The 19,987-nt window shown below is 39.5% G+C and overlaps 1 protein-coding gene across 1 annotated transcript in view; it reads right to left on the reverse strand.

The window, feature by feature from the left end:
* Nucleotides 1-19,987, reverse strand: part of polrmt (polymerase (RNA) mitochondrial (DNA directed)) — a 50,753-nt gene that overhangs the window by 27,519 nt on the left and 3,247 nt on the right. Inside the window, exons 5-11 of the mRNA XM_073477115.1 lie at nucleotides 12,830-13,016; nucleotides 9,435-9,584; nucleotides 7,350-7,517; nucleotides 6,668-6,838; nucleotides 4,804-5,043; nucleotides 2,512-3,297; nucleotides 2,063-2,185 (exon numbers count right to left, since the gene is read on the reverse strand). Coding sequence (XP_073333216.1) covers nucleotides 2,063-2,185; nucleotides 2,512-3,297; nucleotides 4,804-5,043; nucleotides 6,668-6,838; nucleotides 7,350-7,517; nucleotides 9,435-9,584; nucleotides 12,830-13,016 — 1,825 coding nt within the window. The remainder of the gene's footprint in view (nucleotides 1-2,062; nucleotides 2,186-2,511; nucleotides 3,298-4,803; nucleotides 5,044-6,667; nucleotides 6,839-7,349; nucleotides 7,518-9,434; nucleotides 9,585-12,829; nucleotides 13,017-19,987) is intronic.

Consider the following 19,987-nt stretch of genomic DNA (forward strand, 5'->3'; position numbering starts at 1 on the left):
AAAACGGTTTGTGCAGCTGCAGTTTGAAGAGCGCTAACAGGAATAAAATGGTAACGTAAATCTGAGAGAACACAGCTGAGCCCTCTTCAGTGCTGCACACTACTCCGCCATCGCTACAGGACACACTGCCCTGAAATCTCTAATCAGTAATGACCAAATTGGAGCTATTCTGAATGCTTGTCTCAGTTGCATAAATGCTGAGGCAAATGTAATAATTTTCTGTTGTGACTTTGAGGAGGCAGGGGAAGAGGAGACAGTCAGAGCCACATAATGTGAGAGCTGGAGCAAATCCTTTGTTGTTGGGTTGTGAGTGTGTGTGTGACTGTGAATGCTGGGGGTCTTTGTGTGCAACTGAACTCTTACGTGTCACTATAGAAGAACATGAGTACTACATATGCATCATGTAAGGCACATCAGTTATCACTTTTAGTGTGTTTCGGCCTTTAGGGTGAACAAGACAAGGAACAGGTGATTAGAAGAAAGTGTAAGTGAAAGAACAACAAAGAAATTGAGGAGAAAAACTAGAAACAGGAGAGGGAGGGCAATAGGAAACTCATGAGCATCTGTTTAATAGATGAGAGAAGAGGTTTGTTCATTTGCCTTTAGTACATGACAACATATTGCTATGTCCCACAGCCCGAAGCCACAAAGTGAATTTTGCACTAGATGTTAGACTATCAAACCATCTATGAGCATCTTGAATTAACTGCATCATTCAAAGCAACATCTGGACTGGACTTGGCACCAGAGAGGAAATTAGCAATGTACCAGCAACATCCCCATATTCAGCTCACAAGGCAAAATGAAAGAGCTCTATATAAATATTGCAGTGAAGTCGGTGACGTTCCAGCCAACTGGGGAATTTGTCTTCTTCATTCAATTTCCGTCGCAATGTGGCCTATAACCCTAATGTGTCTCTACTCTGCCTACATGACCCTTATGTTTGAACTGTTACTGTTACATCAGTGTTGTGTAGGAGAGCAGCGGGCCTTCAGTGTGCTTCTGAAGTTACGTAACTGCAGTTAAAAATCTCTCACACAAATTGACTCCTTTTGGCTATTCAGATTCTTTCCTTTATTTATTTGATCAGAAAGGGTACTCATTAATTAAAATCACTGTGAAGTAAATGCGACAGCTTTAGCCAAAAGGGTCCGTGTAGCATCCGTTCATTCAATTATTCAAGTTCTAAGCTGCACTCAGTGAAAACCTTGCAGCTATTGTCCTTTCAAAACATCTGCGAGGAGGAGGTGCTAAATACATTTAAACATATTGATTACACTGATTTTAAAAAAAATGCTTAAAGCCTGGAGTCAGGAAAATTACAGCCACTTGTGTTACTTTGCATTTTTAGTGTTGCCTTGATAGAATCTGCCATGACAACTCATTCAAAGGCATTATATAAAATGTGCATTCCTTAGAGTAACATAATGAGCAACATTTTCTCAAGTGCCAAATAAAAGTTACATCAGAAAAAGGTTATTAACACAGGCCTGAGGAGCAGACAGCGCTGCTTTACTCTAACAAATTATAATTTATTATGATGGATTATGCTTAAACATTTAAATCACTGAATTCCTGACATAAAGCTGCACAGTTAGTGGGCTACATAGTAGCGTAATTACACACCCAACACTGACACGATTTTAGATTTATTTAGCGCTTTGGTTTGTATAAGAAAGGGTCGGATCTTATATGTTAGATCTCAGTAGAGGATAGCTGTAGCTGCAGTCTGGTTGGTAAGATTAGGGCTACAGGTTTATGGCATATAACATAAAATGGCCCCAGATGGCTGAGGGAGGTCTCGCCCTGTTAACTTTGATGTGCCCTCTGTACCAGCACTATAAAACATAACTAAATGGCACATGTTATTTTTAGGAGGCTATAAAGTGGGATTATCATTGGCCTAATGACTAAATTCCTTAAGATAATCTGTTTTAATCAAGTGAAGAATGATAAATTTACCTTTACTTGTTTACTTTGCCGCTGAATGTCTTATTACAGAACACATTGGGAGGAGATGGAACCTGACATTCTAAGAAGTCTTTCAAGTATTTGATGGTACCTGGTGAACGGGAAAATGAGAGATGAATTGTGTTGGATCAGGAGATCTCACAGCATTTGCTATCTCCATGCAGCAGGCCAGAGCCTGCCAGGGATCATCTGCATTCATCCACCACTTCTTACCCTGAGAAAGACAAACACAATTGCATGATACATTATCCAGCGTACATAAACACTGCCTCAAAAGCATTTTCACTTTTTGTTTTGACAGATATTCATATCCCCTTTAGATTTTGTCAGTATTTATAGTGACCGTTCCTCCAGTAAGAGAGACAGGGGTAACGCCATAATCTGCATACTTCAGAAATTGAAAATAGCAGCTTTCTTTGTATTCGTGCAAAATGTAATTGCATATACTTCAAAACTAAGTAGTTCATACAAGAAGTGCTTTGAATGTGGGGTTGGACTGAGCGATCAATGAACAGGAGAGAGCAGTAAAGACAAACTCACATCGAGAGGGTTGTCAGCCGAGTCGAGGATGTCCTCCATGATAGTGTTGGCGTATTCCAGGCGTCCCTGTAGTGATTCCCTTTTCTTCAGCCCTGTCAAATTGACTAAGTGGATCTTCAGCCAGTCCAGGCCCTTCGGACCCAGGGGCTTCCCCTCTGCAAACACAAGGATCGCCCGTGTGACATCACTTCCCAGGTGATTAAAGTACGGAGGACAGGGGTAGGTACGTCCTCGGAAGTCCATGCTGTGAGGGAACCAGAAGATCTCATCCCGCATGTGGTTGGCGATGGAGAGTTTATATAGAGCGCTCATACGCAGGCTGTGCATCTCGCTGTATTTCCTTCTGGCAGTAACTGCCTCCCTCTTTAAGTGGGCTTTCTCAGAAGAAGTTAAAGTGGGATCTTGGGGGTTAAAGTGTGGCATTTTGGGGGCCTCTGACAGAGGAGGAGGGATGTCTAACTTATCACAACCACAATCATTAAAGATGGAGATAATAAAATCCAACAAGGGTTTGTTGATCTTCCAGGCACAGTTGCCCAGCTGGTTGAGAGAGTCTAGGACTGGATAGATAGTTTGGCATTTCTCCAACAAAGTGTCATGTTGTGTGGCCCCTTCTCCTGTGCGCATCAGCTTGGTAGGTGTCAGCAGGTAGGCTCCGAACTTTAAGGACAACCAGGGCACAGGAGGGCACAGCATCGGCATCACATAGGAGTCAAAGGTAAGCTTGGCCTCCATGGCCTCCTGCTGCATCTGAGTCAGTATGGGGTGGGGCTTGATGAAGCCGATCTGAAGGGTGAAACATAAGAAATCCAGTCATAAACAGAACTCTTAAATGAGAAGACGAAAGAAATTTTGCTGAGGCAAATGTTTCAACTACGCAGAAACGAAAGACAGGGACATATGTTTGGTAGCAGTTTAAAATATAACAAAGAACAATGACTATCCTCCATACAAACTCAAATGACCAGGCTAGACATAACTTGCCAGTGATATCATTTGTCCATTTGTCATGAGTAAATATTAGATAACTGACATCCACAAAAGACTGTAGCTCAATAAACCTCCCCGCTCCAATTTGATTTTATTAAGGGTAATCACTAAAATGTTGCTTACATGACTAGAGCTTCAACATTGCAGATGATCTGGTGGAACTATTGTTTATTCAGTTAATTAAAACCCTAGTCAGGAGTCAGGATAGCACACAAGGGGTAGAGTTTATCGCAGGTCATGGCTTCTGAGTGAAGGGAGTTACTGTGTCCTAGTTCTGATTCATGGTTACATCACGCAGGACTGGACGTAAAGACCTACAGTAAGCTGACAGAAAAATAAAACACTTCAGCCTTGCTTGCATGAGTCAGACTGTCATGCTGTGCTGTAAAATCATAAGGAGGCTCCCCTGATGGGCTCAAAGAAAGGGGGGGAATAAGAGAAAAGAGATAGTAGTAAGAGACGCACACACACATATATATATATATATATACAAACCAGGACAAATTTGTGCAACAATGTTCCCTACTGTCAAAGTTCATCAAGTCCAAAAAGTTCACAATTCTCTCTCCCTGTCCGCATCTCTTCCCTGACACGGTCGGCTCACCCTCCTGCAGGGTCCTGTGGCAGTAAATCAGCGAGCCAATTAAGGGGACACTAAAAAAGGGATTAGCCTGGAACCTATTCATCTTACTCAACTGTTCCCCCCCTGCCAAGTCACACAAGGGAGAAATGGTTTTATAATTCACACTCTGTGGAGCTTCACACTGGCTAGGCGACTGCACAAGTGTACAAGGTAATAGGCTTTAGAGTGACAGTCTTCTTGTTGAAAGTGAAGGTCAAGTGTTTCCAGGTATTTCCTTCATCTTTGCTCCACCGTGGTTCTTCCCTTATTTGTGAAAGTGTCGACTTTACAACTACTTAAAAACTATAATTCGGACTAATTGTGTGTAATTCTCAAAAAGCCAAAATGGAGATAATTATTTGATTTGACTGAAGGGGGTTCCACTTGATGAACAGCTCATCAATGCGTTTTATTTTTAATACTTTTATACTTTAATACTTAATACTAGTTTCCAGGAAACCCCTTTACGTATAATCCTTGACCATTTTGTCCACATAAATCTCAGCTAAAAGGATCTTTTTTTGGTCTGGGTTAATGCTCAGGAATCCTGTTACCAGGTTATCAAAGCTCTGTCTATTTGGCAAGAGCACTTTAGCATAATCCCAAACAACTCCTAATTGTAGCCAGCCCCCTTTGATATCCCAGTGGAATAGACCAAGTGAGCACTTGAAAAGACGTACCTGCCGTGTGCTGCGGAAAGTGTACATGTGATAAAGGATGGGGATGAGCTTCTTGTCATAAACCGGGTTCAGGATGTTGCCATTAATTTTGAGGCTCTTGACCATCAAATCCACCATGTAAGTGCCTAGCTCCAGGGTTACTGAGTATAGCCAATGGGTCTCTCCTCCCTCCAGCGTGGGTCCTGAACTCTGCTCCTTCTCAAGCTGACACCAGTACTCTCTGGGAAGGACAGCAAACTCCTAGACGGAGAAGATTAGAAGTGGGTTGTTTTCATTTAGTAAGGATGGAGTATGATTATAATAATATTTTGCAAAACACATCAAAACTGCAAGTCAACACTGATCACAGTAAGCTGCAGTGTTTGGGAGGCATGTCAACATATGCGGGAGGTCCCTAGATCTCAGTTTTGATGTTTAGACCTAAAATAATTTTTCAAACAGGCCCTTTTTTTGTGATCTCATCAAAAAAAAAAAAAAAAGCTTTCATGTTTCAAGAAATATGATAGATACTTAAAAGCATATTTTTCTTCATTGAGGATGCACTGTAATAATAGTCCATATAAATAAGATTGACCTCAGGTGACATCTATGGTCTTTAGGTTTGTAATGTAAATGTATAAAGTGAGAAACCCAAGACAAGTAATTAAGAAGTTGGATTTGGTCATAACAACAACAAAAAAAACAATGATAATAGGCGTGATTTTAACTACAAAGGCTGCATGTTAAATAAGTTGCATGAAACAACCACCTTAACTAACTTCTAGCATAACTTGCTACTGCAGAATAATGAGCTCTTGCTTATTATAGTTTTGATGACATGAGCGTTTTCCCTCAGTGTACCAGAACCATCAAAACAACAGTGGAACATCGAGTCAGTAATACTGGCTAAGAAATCCCATTGAGGACAGGCTGTCATTTATTCCATACCTGTCACATTTCTGCATCTATTAAAATGTAATTATTTGTCTCTCATCTTAGTTAACTAATTTATCTCAAAGACTTCACTGCTTCAGCTTCTTTGAAAAATTAACCATTCAACAACATACATTAGTGTCGTGACTCCAATTGGGAGCCATGCATTATGTTTCAACATGTCCTTCAGGTTGCACCCTTGCTAGCAGTGTCAGCTGTGCAGTGTAGTACATTAAATTATATTTTCTTAATTATAATGGCATTAAGTAGGGCTGGGTGATATGGTCATACAATAAATGTGCAATTTTTTTTGGGCTATATTGCAAAACACATTATATATCTCAATATTTTTAAATCAAAATCACTTTAAATATGTGAAGACCATGCAACAAAATCAAAATCAGAATAATTTTTACCAAATACCTCGATATACTGTCGATATTGCAACACCATTGTAAAGATAACAACTGGTACCTTTCAGAAAATATTAACACAATGAGATTTTTGATACATAATCATTAGTAATCAACTATCAGAACAAGTAGGACAGCCTGGTAAGTTCAGAAAATTACATCTCTTTTCTGTAATGCAGACTTTAAAACTAGGTAAAGACAACGACATATCCCAATTAAAACGAAAATATTTAGTCTCATATCACAATGGCGATATAACATTGAGTTATTGCTCAGCCCTAGCATTAAGCAATCTGAGTTCTTTATCAAGACTGACAACTAAATACAAATATGTTATAGGTTTTACATTAATTTAAATTTCTTTGATTATATATAAGGTACACACAAATCATGGCGTATTTTGTTGCAGCATAGTGCATGCAAAATAAATAAAAGCATATCTTGTGCAGTAAAACAGGAGAGACATTGTCTTTTGCAGAAATGATACACATAAGAAGCACATATATGGGAAGACATCTGAAGCATAATGATTTCTCTACCTTGGTGTCTTTGGCCAGCAGCTCTGTGTAAGCGTTGTAAATGCTGCCCAACTTTTCCAGAATCTGGTTTTGGTGCTTCTGCCGCACACAGTACCTGGTGAAGACCCTGTTCCCCAGGTCTCTGGCCATAACCTTCAGAGACTCTCCACTGGGAGACATGTTGGCAATACTCTGGACAAAAGTAGGACAGGTTTCAAAAGGTCATACAGGAGAGAACATTTAGGAGAATTCTGTAACATAAAGAATATCTTTTGGCAGATCTGATTTAGTTTTATGAAAAAGAAATCCTTCAGTCAGAGGGGAAATCAAAGTGAAAACGGTCGTTTCAGATTTAACATTACATCCCGTGTGTTTGTCTGTGTTAGAAGAAAAGGTATCTGATCAAAGCATCTTCTCCTTTGCTGCCAAAGATAAAGCCTGATGCTGCTGCAGCTGTTGTCACTCTGTCAGCCACTTGATTTGTGTTTTGTGGTTTCAGGATTGGTTGGGTCTTATTGCACAGCAGCAGTGTCGAGAAAAAAAGTGGCATAGTGACATCACTACACATCTTTTTTGTAATTTTGTAGTAAGGTGAAGCCTCTGGTAATTAAATCTCTCTGACTCAAACACTGATAAGTCTTTGTTAAAGTCGAGACTTTGGCATTTCATTGAGTGGTAGGCTGGGTTCGGTGCTTTGTATTACCTGTATCATGATCTCAACATACTCTTTATCCTCCAGCAGACAGAGATAGGGATGAAGGTTAATCATGTAGTGCCTGGTGTTGGTGTTAGCCAGGATCATCTTGTTCTCCCTCAGGGCCTGGAGGAGGATCTTCTGCCACTGTGCCTGCTGATCCGCCAGCAGCTTTCTCTGAAAGGACAACACAAGTGGAGGTCATCCATCTCATGACAGTGATTGCCAGCAGGAAACCCTTAAAGAACGTGTCAAATAAAACAAACAAATCTGAAGAAACCCATGTGTATCACATACTGCATGAACCAGATAGAAAGCCATTATAAACTGTGAAGCAGTAGATGGGTACACCTCTCAGTGGACACAAGATCTTGTGCAACATGAGCGTGCATTACATTTGATGGTTAGGCTTGTTTGGCTCCAGTGATGGGGGAAAAACAGACGATCCTTCTGAGAAGAACACAACTGAGCGACAGACTTCTTCATCTAAGACTAAAATGGGAAGGAAAACCTATTCAACTTCCCTGTTTTGGCTCATTATAAATGTCTGTAGCTGGACATGTACAATTTATCAATGATAAATCATAACTCATATTGCAGTAGATTGAAGTTAATAGACTAGTTTGACATTTTGGGGAAATACTGTGCACTTTCTTGCCGAGAGTTAGACGAGATGACTGATACCACTCTTATCTGAAGCTAGAGCCAGTGGGTGGTTAGCTTAGCTTAGCAGAAAGAATGAAAACAAGGGGAAACAGCTAGCCTAGTTTTTTTCAAAATTAAAAAAAAACAAAAAAAAAACAGTGTGGCTAAACACTGGCATTTCCCTTTACTGAGGCCATTAACATTTGCATTTGGTGTTAGTCGCATCTAACCCTGTTAAAGCAATTAAGTTTCAATAAAGAACAGTTATGTGTGATAATGTGATAAAAGTTATTCATTATTTTACAAGCACACACCTTATCTTTTGGTCAGTATATATATAAAATCGCAATTACCTTCACTGACCAAAATCCTCTTTCACGACAAATGGATCCGGGTATCTTTCGGTCGTATTGATTGCCTTCCTTTTTCAATTTAAAATTTGTCAGCCATTTAAAACAACACTGTTCTGTGCTATCACATTGTGGTACATATGTTAATCTATTGATTATGATTAATATATTGATTATGATTCTATGATTAACTGTATAATGGAAAATGAGAATCTGTGAATGTATATACATGTTCGCTGGAAGTTTTGCGGTTATACTTACAGTATGTTCTGTGCACGACTACGTGTATAAGTGTTCTCTCCTCAGTTGGAAGAGTTTTACCGAGTCTGACTGAAGCGCAGACACCGTCTGGATTGAGGATGGAGAGGTGACTCTGCGTTCTCTCCAGAGGGCTACATTACAATACATTATTATTCTGCCCTGCCTGTCTGTAAATGCTTCCTGACCACCAGGGACTCTCGCCTGCTCGCTTCCCACGTAGCCCATCTGCAGAGGCAGACGAGCTAGGCTGGACTGTAAATGCCAGAGTTGGAAAGAAGGCACACCACAGGAATATGATGTATCTTCCTCTAACCTGTCAGGCCTAAATGCATATCATTTCAAAGTTTATATCAGAGAAACTTTCCTCATAGGGGAAAGTGAGTACCCTTCGATAGAAAGAGATTTTAAATGTCAATACATCATAACCATGTAAATTATGCTATATTCGTTGAATTACTTGAAACAAATAACAGTACTGCCAAGATAATATGCACCCTCTACATTATGCATATCATACTGTGAGTCAGCATGTTTGATTTTGCAGGAAATCAGCAGGATTTTTTGCATCTTAGAGGGACAAAATTACAGAGCACTATAAAAAAATGTTCAAAATTAATCTGACAATAATATATTGATGTGTAAAAAGGCCATATGTTGTACCTCTGGTATGTTTCAGGATTTTAAGATCGATACAAATCTTTAAGACTGAATACTAAACAACATTTTACTCCATCATGAAAACACATTTTTGAAAGTATTTGCAGATTTTCAGTATTAGCAACCTAGCATATTGCAAATGCGATGAAGACAAAGACAGGCAACAGGTGGGTTTGTTTACCATTCTGGCCATGTTTTTAGTGATGGGCTTGGTAGACTCCACAGAGTCGATGGTGATGGTGCAGGCCTCTTCAATGCTGAGCTGACGTTTGAAACGCTCCTGAAGGTCCTTCTGACTGAAGTCCAATTTGGGGTAATGGTGGTCTGCCCTCTAAAACACAAATACACAACAGGGACCAAGACAAACAGAAAACAGAAAGATAATGACTTCTTCCTACTGGATTACATTAAGGGACTTTAATACCATGTGATTAACTCCTCCAGACAGAAAAATTAACAGAACCTGGCCTTAATTTTAACCCCCTCTACCCACCAAAACAGAACCATTTGGTATCAGAATTGGACCAACCCTAAATCAGTATCAGTCGGAAATGCCTCAAATCAAGTCTGAAATGCTTCATCAGGTCTCCAGACCGATGTGATACCATGTTATATATTAGCCCAGAAATGGGATCCTGCCATTTCAGAGCAGCGTCCCATACACCTGTATGCAACCCAATAGATTTTTAACTGAACAAGTAACCAATATATATAATTAGCAAGCGACTTTTGTAACTTCAAGCATCTCAGCAAAGTTGTATTTGTTGTTATTTGTGTTTTTTTTCAGTTATGACTGACTGTCAAAGAGATTGTATGTATTTGTTCATGTTTTACAAAGAGTTTAACCTGAACAAGAACACACAACAATGACAACATTCCTATCACATCCATACATGGTTAGTGGTATACAGCTGCTAAAAAATAATACATGTATCTTTTAACGCACTGGTATTGGTGCGGTACTCTGTATCAGCCGATATGACAAGTTCAGGTATCAGAATCTGTAACAGGATGGAAAAAAATGGTAGCAGAACATCTCTAATTTGATTGCTGAAGGTTGCTAGTACACCTGAGGATAGTCTTTGCTTGAGAGGATCATTTCAGGGAAATAAGTAAAGCAATCTTTTTCAGGCCAGTGAGTAAAGACCAAGTCATAAAACCATCTCAGTCTGCTGCCAAGAATGTGTTAAACAGAGTTTAAATCTCACAAGCTTTGGCTCAGTACGGCTAGAAAGCCAACAAAGACTTCATTATTCAGGATACAACTGAATATGAAATTAGCAGTTGGTTGGTGATGTTTGGAGTCAAATGATTGGTGGTTACATTACTTGTACTTACAAATGCTGATGAGTATAAAACCCTTAGATGCAGTAACCTGTGGCATGATGGAAAATAAATCCAGCACACAAAGTGCTCTATTAAAAGTAGTACAGTATTGATCAGTAATAGCCTGAACTGAATCACAGAGTGAATGTGTTTGGTCTTAGTAAATCAACCCCGCACAATGCTGACAGACCCTCATATATGTGGCCAGCTAAGCAACAGACTTGTCAGACATTGCCACATTTCTTGCTAAGAGAAATACATTTCATGGTTTAAAAGTAAATAACTATTCAAAGAAATAGCGACCAGAGCACAGCATATTATCTGTGCATATCATAGAAAGGTTGTAGGCATAAATGAATGTTGCACAGCAGTAAGAAGATTTAGTAGCTCATACACAGCTGACAAGACGGCCTGTAAATCAGGCGTCAGAGAAGTGTAGCATGGACAGCAGCCAGAGCAAATCTTACAGTACTGTGGCGCATAAATTGCTCAGCAGACAGCTCTTGTACAATATAAGAACTTTAGAGCAATGTAAGAGCAAAGAAGCATACACCTCATTATCAGTAGACCAGGGTGAATCAATAGATAGCTGGTGAAAAATGAGCTAGCAGTGTAGTTTGGAAAACACAAACTTGCAGCTTTGGTTGTACAAAGAAAGGTAAAAGTTGGAAAGAAAGGACTGTTGTGTAATTTTAATTGAATGTATTAAAATTTCCAAGCCTCAAAAAAAGTTTTTCCTTCTTGTCCCCACTGTATACAGCCCACAATGGATTCACAAGATGGGTTAACAAGATTTGACCAGAAGACTGCAGAGCATACAAACTTCTTTCATTATTGAGAGGAAACAAAATTAAAAGTTTTGATTAAAGGGACACACATACAGGCCAGTTTCCAGACAAAATTAATAATCAGATTATAGAATACCATAAAATCTCTGATGACAAGTTGAAACTAGATCAAAGCGCATTTTGTACGAGCATCAACTTAATCAAAATTCCATCTCACACTGACAAACAATATTCTAATTAGATTGTGTGTCTGCTGCTAACACTGATTCAAAATCCTCTAGAGACCACACAGTCTGCTCCTGTTATCTGGTGGACCAGTTATTTGGACAGCCTTTCTGTCATTAAATCAACCTGCAAAGAAGTCACAGCCACAGTCACAGTCAGATAACCAACCGATTGGTCAGTCAACATTATAAATGCAATCAAACGCAACAGTAATGGAGCAGTCACATTTGACCTGCTTCACATTTCAATAAGTGGCATATTTTCAAATACACTCTTAAAATAAAAATACATGACCTGCTGATTGTTACCATCACACACAAAGGCCAACAATAAGATAGACCAACAATATGTCACTCAGATGAAGATCAAAGTGAATATGGTACTGCAATTGAACCAAAAGCTGTTAATGAATCATGTGAGAATCAGGAGGTGGGAAAAAGGAAGGGAGGAGAGGTGAGAGGAGAGGCAAGGAAAGCAGAGGACCCATTAGAAAGCAGAGTTGGCTCACTATAAATAGGCCAGTGCCTGTCTGGCTGTGAAGGGGTGACAATCAAATCTTTCGTAGTCACGCTGGAGCCTTTTGACAGCTTTCGCAGCTCTCTAGTGCTTTGAGTCTCAAAACATACACAAGACTCAGTCTTCAAAGAATAACTCTATCCAGCGATACATTATCACTCTTTCATATAAAACCCTTTTCTACACCATTTGTGACCTCAATCCTGTCACCATATTCATGTAAGTCTTCATGTGAGAGACATATTATTGGTCTACTTTATCTTATTGTTAGCCAGTGTGTGTGATTGGACCGCCAGCAGGTCATGTATGTTGGAAAGGCAGCTCCAATTTGTGTTATTGTTGTTTTATGCCGTTGCTTGTCCCGACCGCGTTGAGCATCTTGGAGTTTTCATTTTTTCGACAACAATTCACGCTCAAAACCTCATCTGGGCAGATTTTTTTTATTTTATCAAAACCTGTTTACAAAAATACCTATGTACCTGTGTAGAGGGCATCACTGAGCAACAATCAAAGTGTAAGTCTTCATGAAGAGTTAAATGGTCAAAAACTGTGGTTGACATTATTGCATTATGATGATGCAATTCAATCAATAGAATCGATGCCATTCTATTGATATGATTTCAATAAAATTACTAATAACTGCTAATAACTAAAAACTTACAATAAACTTTCCATTCTTGACATACAGTGTGTGGTGAAGTTCAAAGCTAGCCTGTAATACCTGCAAGTAGAAGTCTTGAACCAGCGGTAAGGAGCACTCCTCAGTGGTCGTGTTGAGGCTCGGCTGGTAGTCGGGCTCGACAATGTGCATGGCTTTCAGCACCATGTCTCTCTCATCTTCCCGGAATGAACACTGACTGAACACATCATCCACAGACAGGCCATCCTCCTCCATCTGGTTCAGGCACCTGGATGTACAGAGACAAACAGTTGATGTACCAGTTTTTTCATTGGCCCGTAAGCAGATTTTAGCCATGTTATAATTGTGGGGACCTTGGGATGTTCTTCAAAACTCTCCCCCTGGCTTTCAAATCTGAGTAATTGGATTTGGAATAGAAACATGCTGTCCAGTCTTTACTCAATGACTCATATGAGCTCAAAGAGTACGAATTTCCTGAAGCATTATCAATAGGGAGTTTTATAGCAGCAGTAAACAGAGCAGGTTGTTAAGCTGTCAGACACACATGTACTAAGAGTGATTAACACATTACACATTATTAAATTCTCTGCAATTCACTTCACACAGGAACAAAAGTGAACACCAAGAATGCAGGAGTACAGTATAGTTGTAGGACTTCACCTCCTATCCCAACTACAGAGGATCCGCATGGACATATAAGGTGCAAGGTTCATTTATTTATCATTCTACAACAAAGGCTGTATGAGGAAATGCTTTATGCTTCTCACAAAACAACATTTATGTGAATGTTTGAATAAACAATAGCAAAAGTTTCATAAAGTCATAAAAGGGGCACCCCAGTAGCTCAGTTGTGAAGAGTGATGGTTCAAATCTGACCTGTGGCCCTTTGCTGCATGTCAACCCCCTCTCTCCCCCATCTCCTGTCAAACCCCTTAGCTATCCTATCAATGACAGCCACAAAAAGGCCAAATATTTTAAAAAGTCTGAAAAATATACCCTCTAGCTTGATATCGTGATGGACAGAAAAGCTGTTTTTTCTTTGATTGTTCATTTATTTATTGCTTGCCTTTTTCTGGTTACATGTTTCCCACACAATAGCATACAAATACTGTTTAGCAGCCAAATTGGAAGTACTCTTATCCCCACGGTGTGTTGTACCTGTGGCTAACAAAGCTGGAATATAACAACAATAAAAACATATAATTCACTAATACAGCTGCAACGATAAGTTAATTAATTGATAGAAAGAAAATTAATTCCCAATGGTTTTGATAATCGATTAATCATTTCAGTTGTTTTTCCAAGCAAAAACATCCAACATTTCTGTTCCAGCTTCTGAAATGTAAAGTTTTGCTGCTTTTCTCTGTCATTTATGATAGTAAATGACGTGGTTGAGTTTTGGACTATTGGTTGAGCAGAACAAGCAATTTGAAGACATCACTTCGGGCTCTGGGAAACTGTGAAAAGCATTTTTCACATGTTTTGTCATCTTATAGACCAAATGGTTAATTTAATAATCATGAAAATAATCAGCAGATTAATCGATAAAGAAATTAATTTGTTAGTTGCAGCCCTATCCTCTTAAACCTGTGCTGGGGTACCCCCAAATGTAATCTTCTTTTCTTATTTTGTCCACAAGAGACTAGAACACATATACGGTATATACTAACAGATTAAGAAAACATAACCTACATTTATCCCTGCTGCAAGTAATTACAGTAATGTACCCTAACCCTAGTCCTAACCCTATCCTTTACAGGTTTGGTTAACTCAGTGTTGGTTCAGATTTAGTGCTCGGGAAGCTAACCAGAAAACCAACCCACTGGATGACACAAGAAGTAGATTTTCATTTACGAGGGAGATTACGGTTATTAAAATGGAGCCGACTATGGAGCCTGATCACGAGGTTCAGGGTTCAACCTTCTGACCTGCCTGTTGATGAGGGATTTGGAGCAAGATAATCATATAACTTGCTGGGCTTCTGATTAATTCAGCTTAAAAAAAAAGAACTCCCCTGTCTGTAGGATCATTGTCTATCTCTCGCCTTCCCTTATTGACAGTTGCAGAATATCAATTGAAGTATTTGCATTGTGTCTTTTCTGTCAGACTCAAAGTATGAGTTTGATCCAGAGCCAGATGGGCACTGACGACACCAGTGAAATGTTTATTTAGACACAATCTCCTAGAGATCTCCTAGAGAGAACACAGTCGCCATGAGTGGACTGCAGAATGCAGATAATGCCAATGTGCAATCAGTCCCTGGAATACAAATGAGAGGCGTAATAACAAGATTATTCCATAACTCGATTTGATATATGGTACCAAAGAAGCCCTGTGAATTAATATTTTCAGCCTGGTGTATCTTTAATCCTCCGCCATGAGTGGGATTCAGGGGCAAGCTGATGAATATTTGTGTAAATTAATCATGAATTTTTGGTATAAAAAGTGTTACTAAGCTGTATATTGATTTAGTCTGGGGCATATGCAATAATTTTTTTGGAAGCCCAACATTAACATGAAGCACAGACAAAAAGTTTGGGTGCTACAGATTACATAATTATACTGTCTGGCAACAAAGCACGAAAGACTTAATAACAAGCTGTCTAGTTCACACTTCTCCATTGCATATTGACATAACTGGATGATCCAAGTAACGTGTGTATCCATTTGTATGACCTACAGTGAGTGTACACTATGCAGTATTTTTATATATGTAATTACAGATGTAGCATGTCTACAGGGGTAAAACCTTGTTAGTGCCATGCACACTTGGCACACTGAGAAGTATAGGTACTAAAGCCTCTGCCTAACAAAGACTGAGGACCATGTTTGGTTGGACTGCTCCCTAGAGGTTAACTTCAGAACTACATGACTCAGCCGAGGGGCATCAGTGAGGAAAACCCATTTGCCATCAACCACAGAGGATGAGAGAGCTCTGCTTCACCCTGCACACCTTTCCCTCAAGACAATTATGACTAACACTGGAGCGCTAATTACCACCTGGAGGAAACTTTGGCTCAGCAACTTTCACCGACTTAATCTAATCAGAAGTGAGCAGACTTCTGCACATGAGCGACTTAATACAGAAAAGAACATGTATTATAATATTCTGTCAAATGTATCCAGTTTAAAGTTATAAAGTGGATGTTTGGAACTATTTCTAAAGCAAACCAAAGAGGTCAAATCTTTTAGCATTTTCACTTATGGCTCGGAGTCTCTTGTGATGCAATGTGCAATTTTAGTCTGAGTAAATGAGAGAGCCTTGAACAAAGAGAGGATTAGCCTGGGTGCTGGCAGTGTGGTCCAAAGGAACAAAGAGAGCAGAGAGGTTGAAAGATAGAGCATAATCAGCCTGGTGACTGCTCTGCTGCACCCAAGGGAGCAAAGAGCTCTGGAGGACACAGCACTTACAAAAGGGAAAACTTAAAGGAATAAGTGTGTGTATGTGTGTGTGAGAGAGAGAGAGTGACAGAGGAGAAGGGAACAGACTGCACCCTACACTGAGGGCAAGGATGCTGCAAGGGGGAGAATTCAGAGGGAAGAGTGATACTAGGAGTGAACAGCTATCGGGCAATGATAAAGGGAGAGACGACACAGTACAGAAAAGGACAGGCAGACAACAAACAAATTAAGTGACAGATGAAATCATGCTAGTGAGGAGGGTATGAGAAAAAGACAGGCTGCTTGGCTAGAGACTGAGCACAAGTGCACCGCTGCAGAACAATGTCATAAAAGCATCGGCTTTCAGTGATCGATGGACCAACCAGACACCTACCGCCTTCCCTACTGCCGTGCCACCTGTCCTGCTATTGGACCATGCCACATAGGGCGATGTCCCCAGGGTACAGGAGGAAAGTACGTATGTGTGCGTGTGTGTGGTTTGTGCAACATCACTCGACGTGACTGAGGCTGATGATGGCTCTCAAACAACTAATCAAGCCAGCAGAGACAAGAGGGGGAATTAAGATTTCATCATTTCACTGCAAAATCATGTTGAGGAAGTGGGCTATTTTGCATGGTGTGATTAGAAACTACACACTGTACTTTCTTTGAAGGAGGTAGCCCATGAAGGTCAGACCTTTGGAAGACTGAAGGCTGTGGGTTGAACCTGCACTCCATTTCCAAAAGAGGTGTTCTTATGTCAAACAGACATGGTGTGTCAAGAGTACATTGCTTCTTTCTTTCAAAACAAAAAGCACATGCTAGCCAGATCATCATCTCGAGGCGGTGGTGATCACACCACTTTTGTCCACAGGGGACGCCAGAATCAACATAAATAAAAGTTCTTTGTAGCTGCTTTAATCAATACCAATATGTGTGGTGATACGTTGAGGCTGGCTGATAAGTTCATAAGCCAGCTAGGCTCAAGTAAACAGATTAATTTACCTTCCATTTATCTCCAACAGCTTATTTGCTGTTGAACATGCCCAGCTTTCTAAGTGCAATTTACTTTACTTATACCTTAAGCTGTTTTTTTCATCAGTCCAGTTCATGTCAGTGACTTATATAACGCCTAAACACAAAAACCTGATAAATACAACAGAGTCACAAATTATTAATGGACTTCATTTGGAGTTGATGTCTGAACACACCACTTAGCACGTGGCCAGCGTGCAAGGGATTTTAAGTATATCAAGGGCCACAAAGGATACACCACTTGTGTCCTCCAAAGTCGGATTTAAAAAACAAAACATACTTTCCACCTGCTATCAGAAGAGCTTTTGGAGAAAGAGAGTCCTGTCTGCATGTTATGATATATTAATAACATGCAGACTGCAAAGGGGACAACTCCTGAACTGGGTCACGGCTTGCGTCTTATGAAATGCATGGTCAAAGGGGTCTATATATCAACATGCATTAGGCTGAATGAAACAGACACCCACAGCGCCCTGTAGTTTTTCCTGCTAAAATAACTCCTGACTTATGTTAGGCCCCTCAGAAAAAAAAAGAAAGAAGAAAATTCAATATGAGCCCTGCCACTGCCTGGGCAGCAGGCCAGCTGATTGTATTGGCAGCCATCAAATAGGCTCACACGCTGTGACACATGTAGTCTTCCACTGAAGCTGTGAGCTGTGCCCAGTAGGTGTATACTGATGTGCTAAATGTCATGTAATAAATCTAAGTGTGGGGCTTATACACAGTCAGTGTCACAACAACTCAATTAATAACACTAAAAGTCATTTGTCAGGGTGACCTAGTTACTGCAGAGACACAACTGGGCTACTGACCTTTAAGGTTGCAGAAAGAGTTGCAACAACTTGTTGGTTGTCTGAGCAAAAATAAATACAATACACTACAATACTCTTCAGCAGAGTTTGCTGTCTTGTAACAATTTGATTAGTCGAAGCAAAAACCTCATTAACACTGCCAGCATGCTGCCACAACCAAATACCATTTTATGAAGTCTCATAGAAAGCTATAACAATCATTACAGAAACCTCTGCAATTGACAAAAAAAAATTAGGAAACAACTGTTAGATGCTTAGTTGCTAAGGAAACAATATTAACAATGAGGAGAAGGAACTGCAACTGAAGTGCAAAGTATAAGAGATTAGGAACTACTCAATACAGGAGAACACCTAACTATTGAACTCAAAGTATGCCTTAACAACAACTGAACCGATCACGACGCAGCCAGGACAGGAAAGAGAAACCGTAAACATCCCAATGGAATATTCTTGCAGCAACAAAAGTAAACCGGATTATCATTAAAATAGAACCACAGACCATAAAACAAGCAAAAACTATTAAAGAAAACAAGATAAAAAGAAAATAAAATCCAAAACTCAAAGCTCAAGAAACAAAAAAGGAAAATCAGAACAACCATAGTTGATTTAAGTCACAGATTTACTACAGAGGCCGTAATAGGGACTCTTGAGGTAATGCTGCTCCTTAATCCTCCTTAAATCTCTTTTAACAAAGTGGTCAAATCAGCAGCAGACCAACAGTGCACTCAGCTAAATCAACGATAAAAACAACAATGAACAAGATGTGGCAATGGCAAAGAATATAAACAACTCTTACATTTTAAGTTAAAATAGTAATATGGGGAGAGAGCATACATTACTGTCTTTTCTATACTCATTAGGGGTTATCAAAGATTGAGCATCATGGCTATCCAGAGCAGAAGCATCATGATTTTACAATACAACCAGGTCCCATGCACTGTGACACTGTTGAGCTGAAATACCTGTTGCATCTTGAGCCTCAGTGTGCAGACTGTATAACATGTCATGCAATATATTATACTGAATTGTTATCCTATACTACTGTATACTTGATACAGAGAGAGAGAGAGATTGTCTAAATATTAGGATTATATGGTATCAAAGTTGTAACCAGGATACTGATGCTTTTTACACAATTTTCACTGGTAATTGTCAGCTCTGGCAGTAACTAAATCACTGCTGAATGCAATTGCAAAAAAACTGCTTGATAATAATAAAACACAACGAGACAGAAATGCAGTAGATGCTTTCAAAATATGAGACACACTTCACGTGCTTCACTATTTCTTGATAAAACAGCCATAAATACTGACAATCACAGCTATGATCATAAATAAGCACTAGTATATGCTAGAACTCAGAAAGGATGTGCAAAAGTGTAAACTATGAGCATTACATGACCCCTGCTGGTAGGTCCTCTGTATTGCCACTGTCCTCCTTAAAACTTAAATCTGTGACAGTCCTTACAGTGTTAGAAATTTAGTTAAATATGAGGTGATATTGAACAAATGTGCCAACTTGTCAAATGTTATCACAAACCTAACCCTTCATGTGTCTTATTCATGGGTGTGTGTGAGCGTATCCTCGGAGTGGGGAGAAATAGATTCTTAGATCATGTGTTTCTCTAGAAAGACTGTCTAAATACAGAAAATGTAGAAGTCCAAAACAATTTGAAACTCAGCTCTCAACATTATGATCACCTGAAACTATTTTGTTCGACCACACTGTATATCTTTACAGCTAAACCAATTTGATGGTGAAACATTCTAAGCTAGGCTACTTTTTGATTATTTATTTGGTTGGGGATGGCGGAACATGAGCAGAGATAATGGAAGTAAAGTTATCTGTTTAATTTTTTGTATCATCACAAATTCACTATTTTTTAAAAGTAGCAAGTCGTAACACAGTAAGACAGAAGTCAATCATGTATAGAAATAAAATAATTTTTATCCCATCAAGATGCATTGATCATTTATAATCATATCTTATCTATCTGAATGAGAATCAACCC

The sequence above is a fragment of the Pagrus major genome, chromosome 11 (assembly GCF_040436345.1).
Source record: "Pagrus major chromosome 11, Pma_NU_1.0".
Taxonomy (NCBI): domain Eukaryota; kingdom Metazoa; phylum Chordata; class Actinopteri; order Spariformes; family Sparidae; genus Pagrus; species Pagrus major.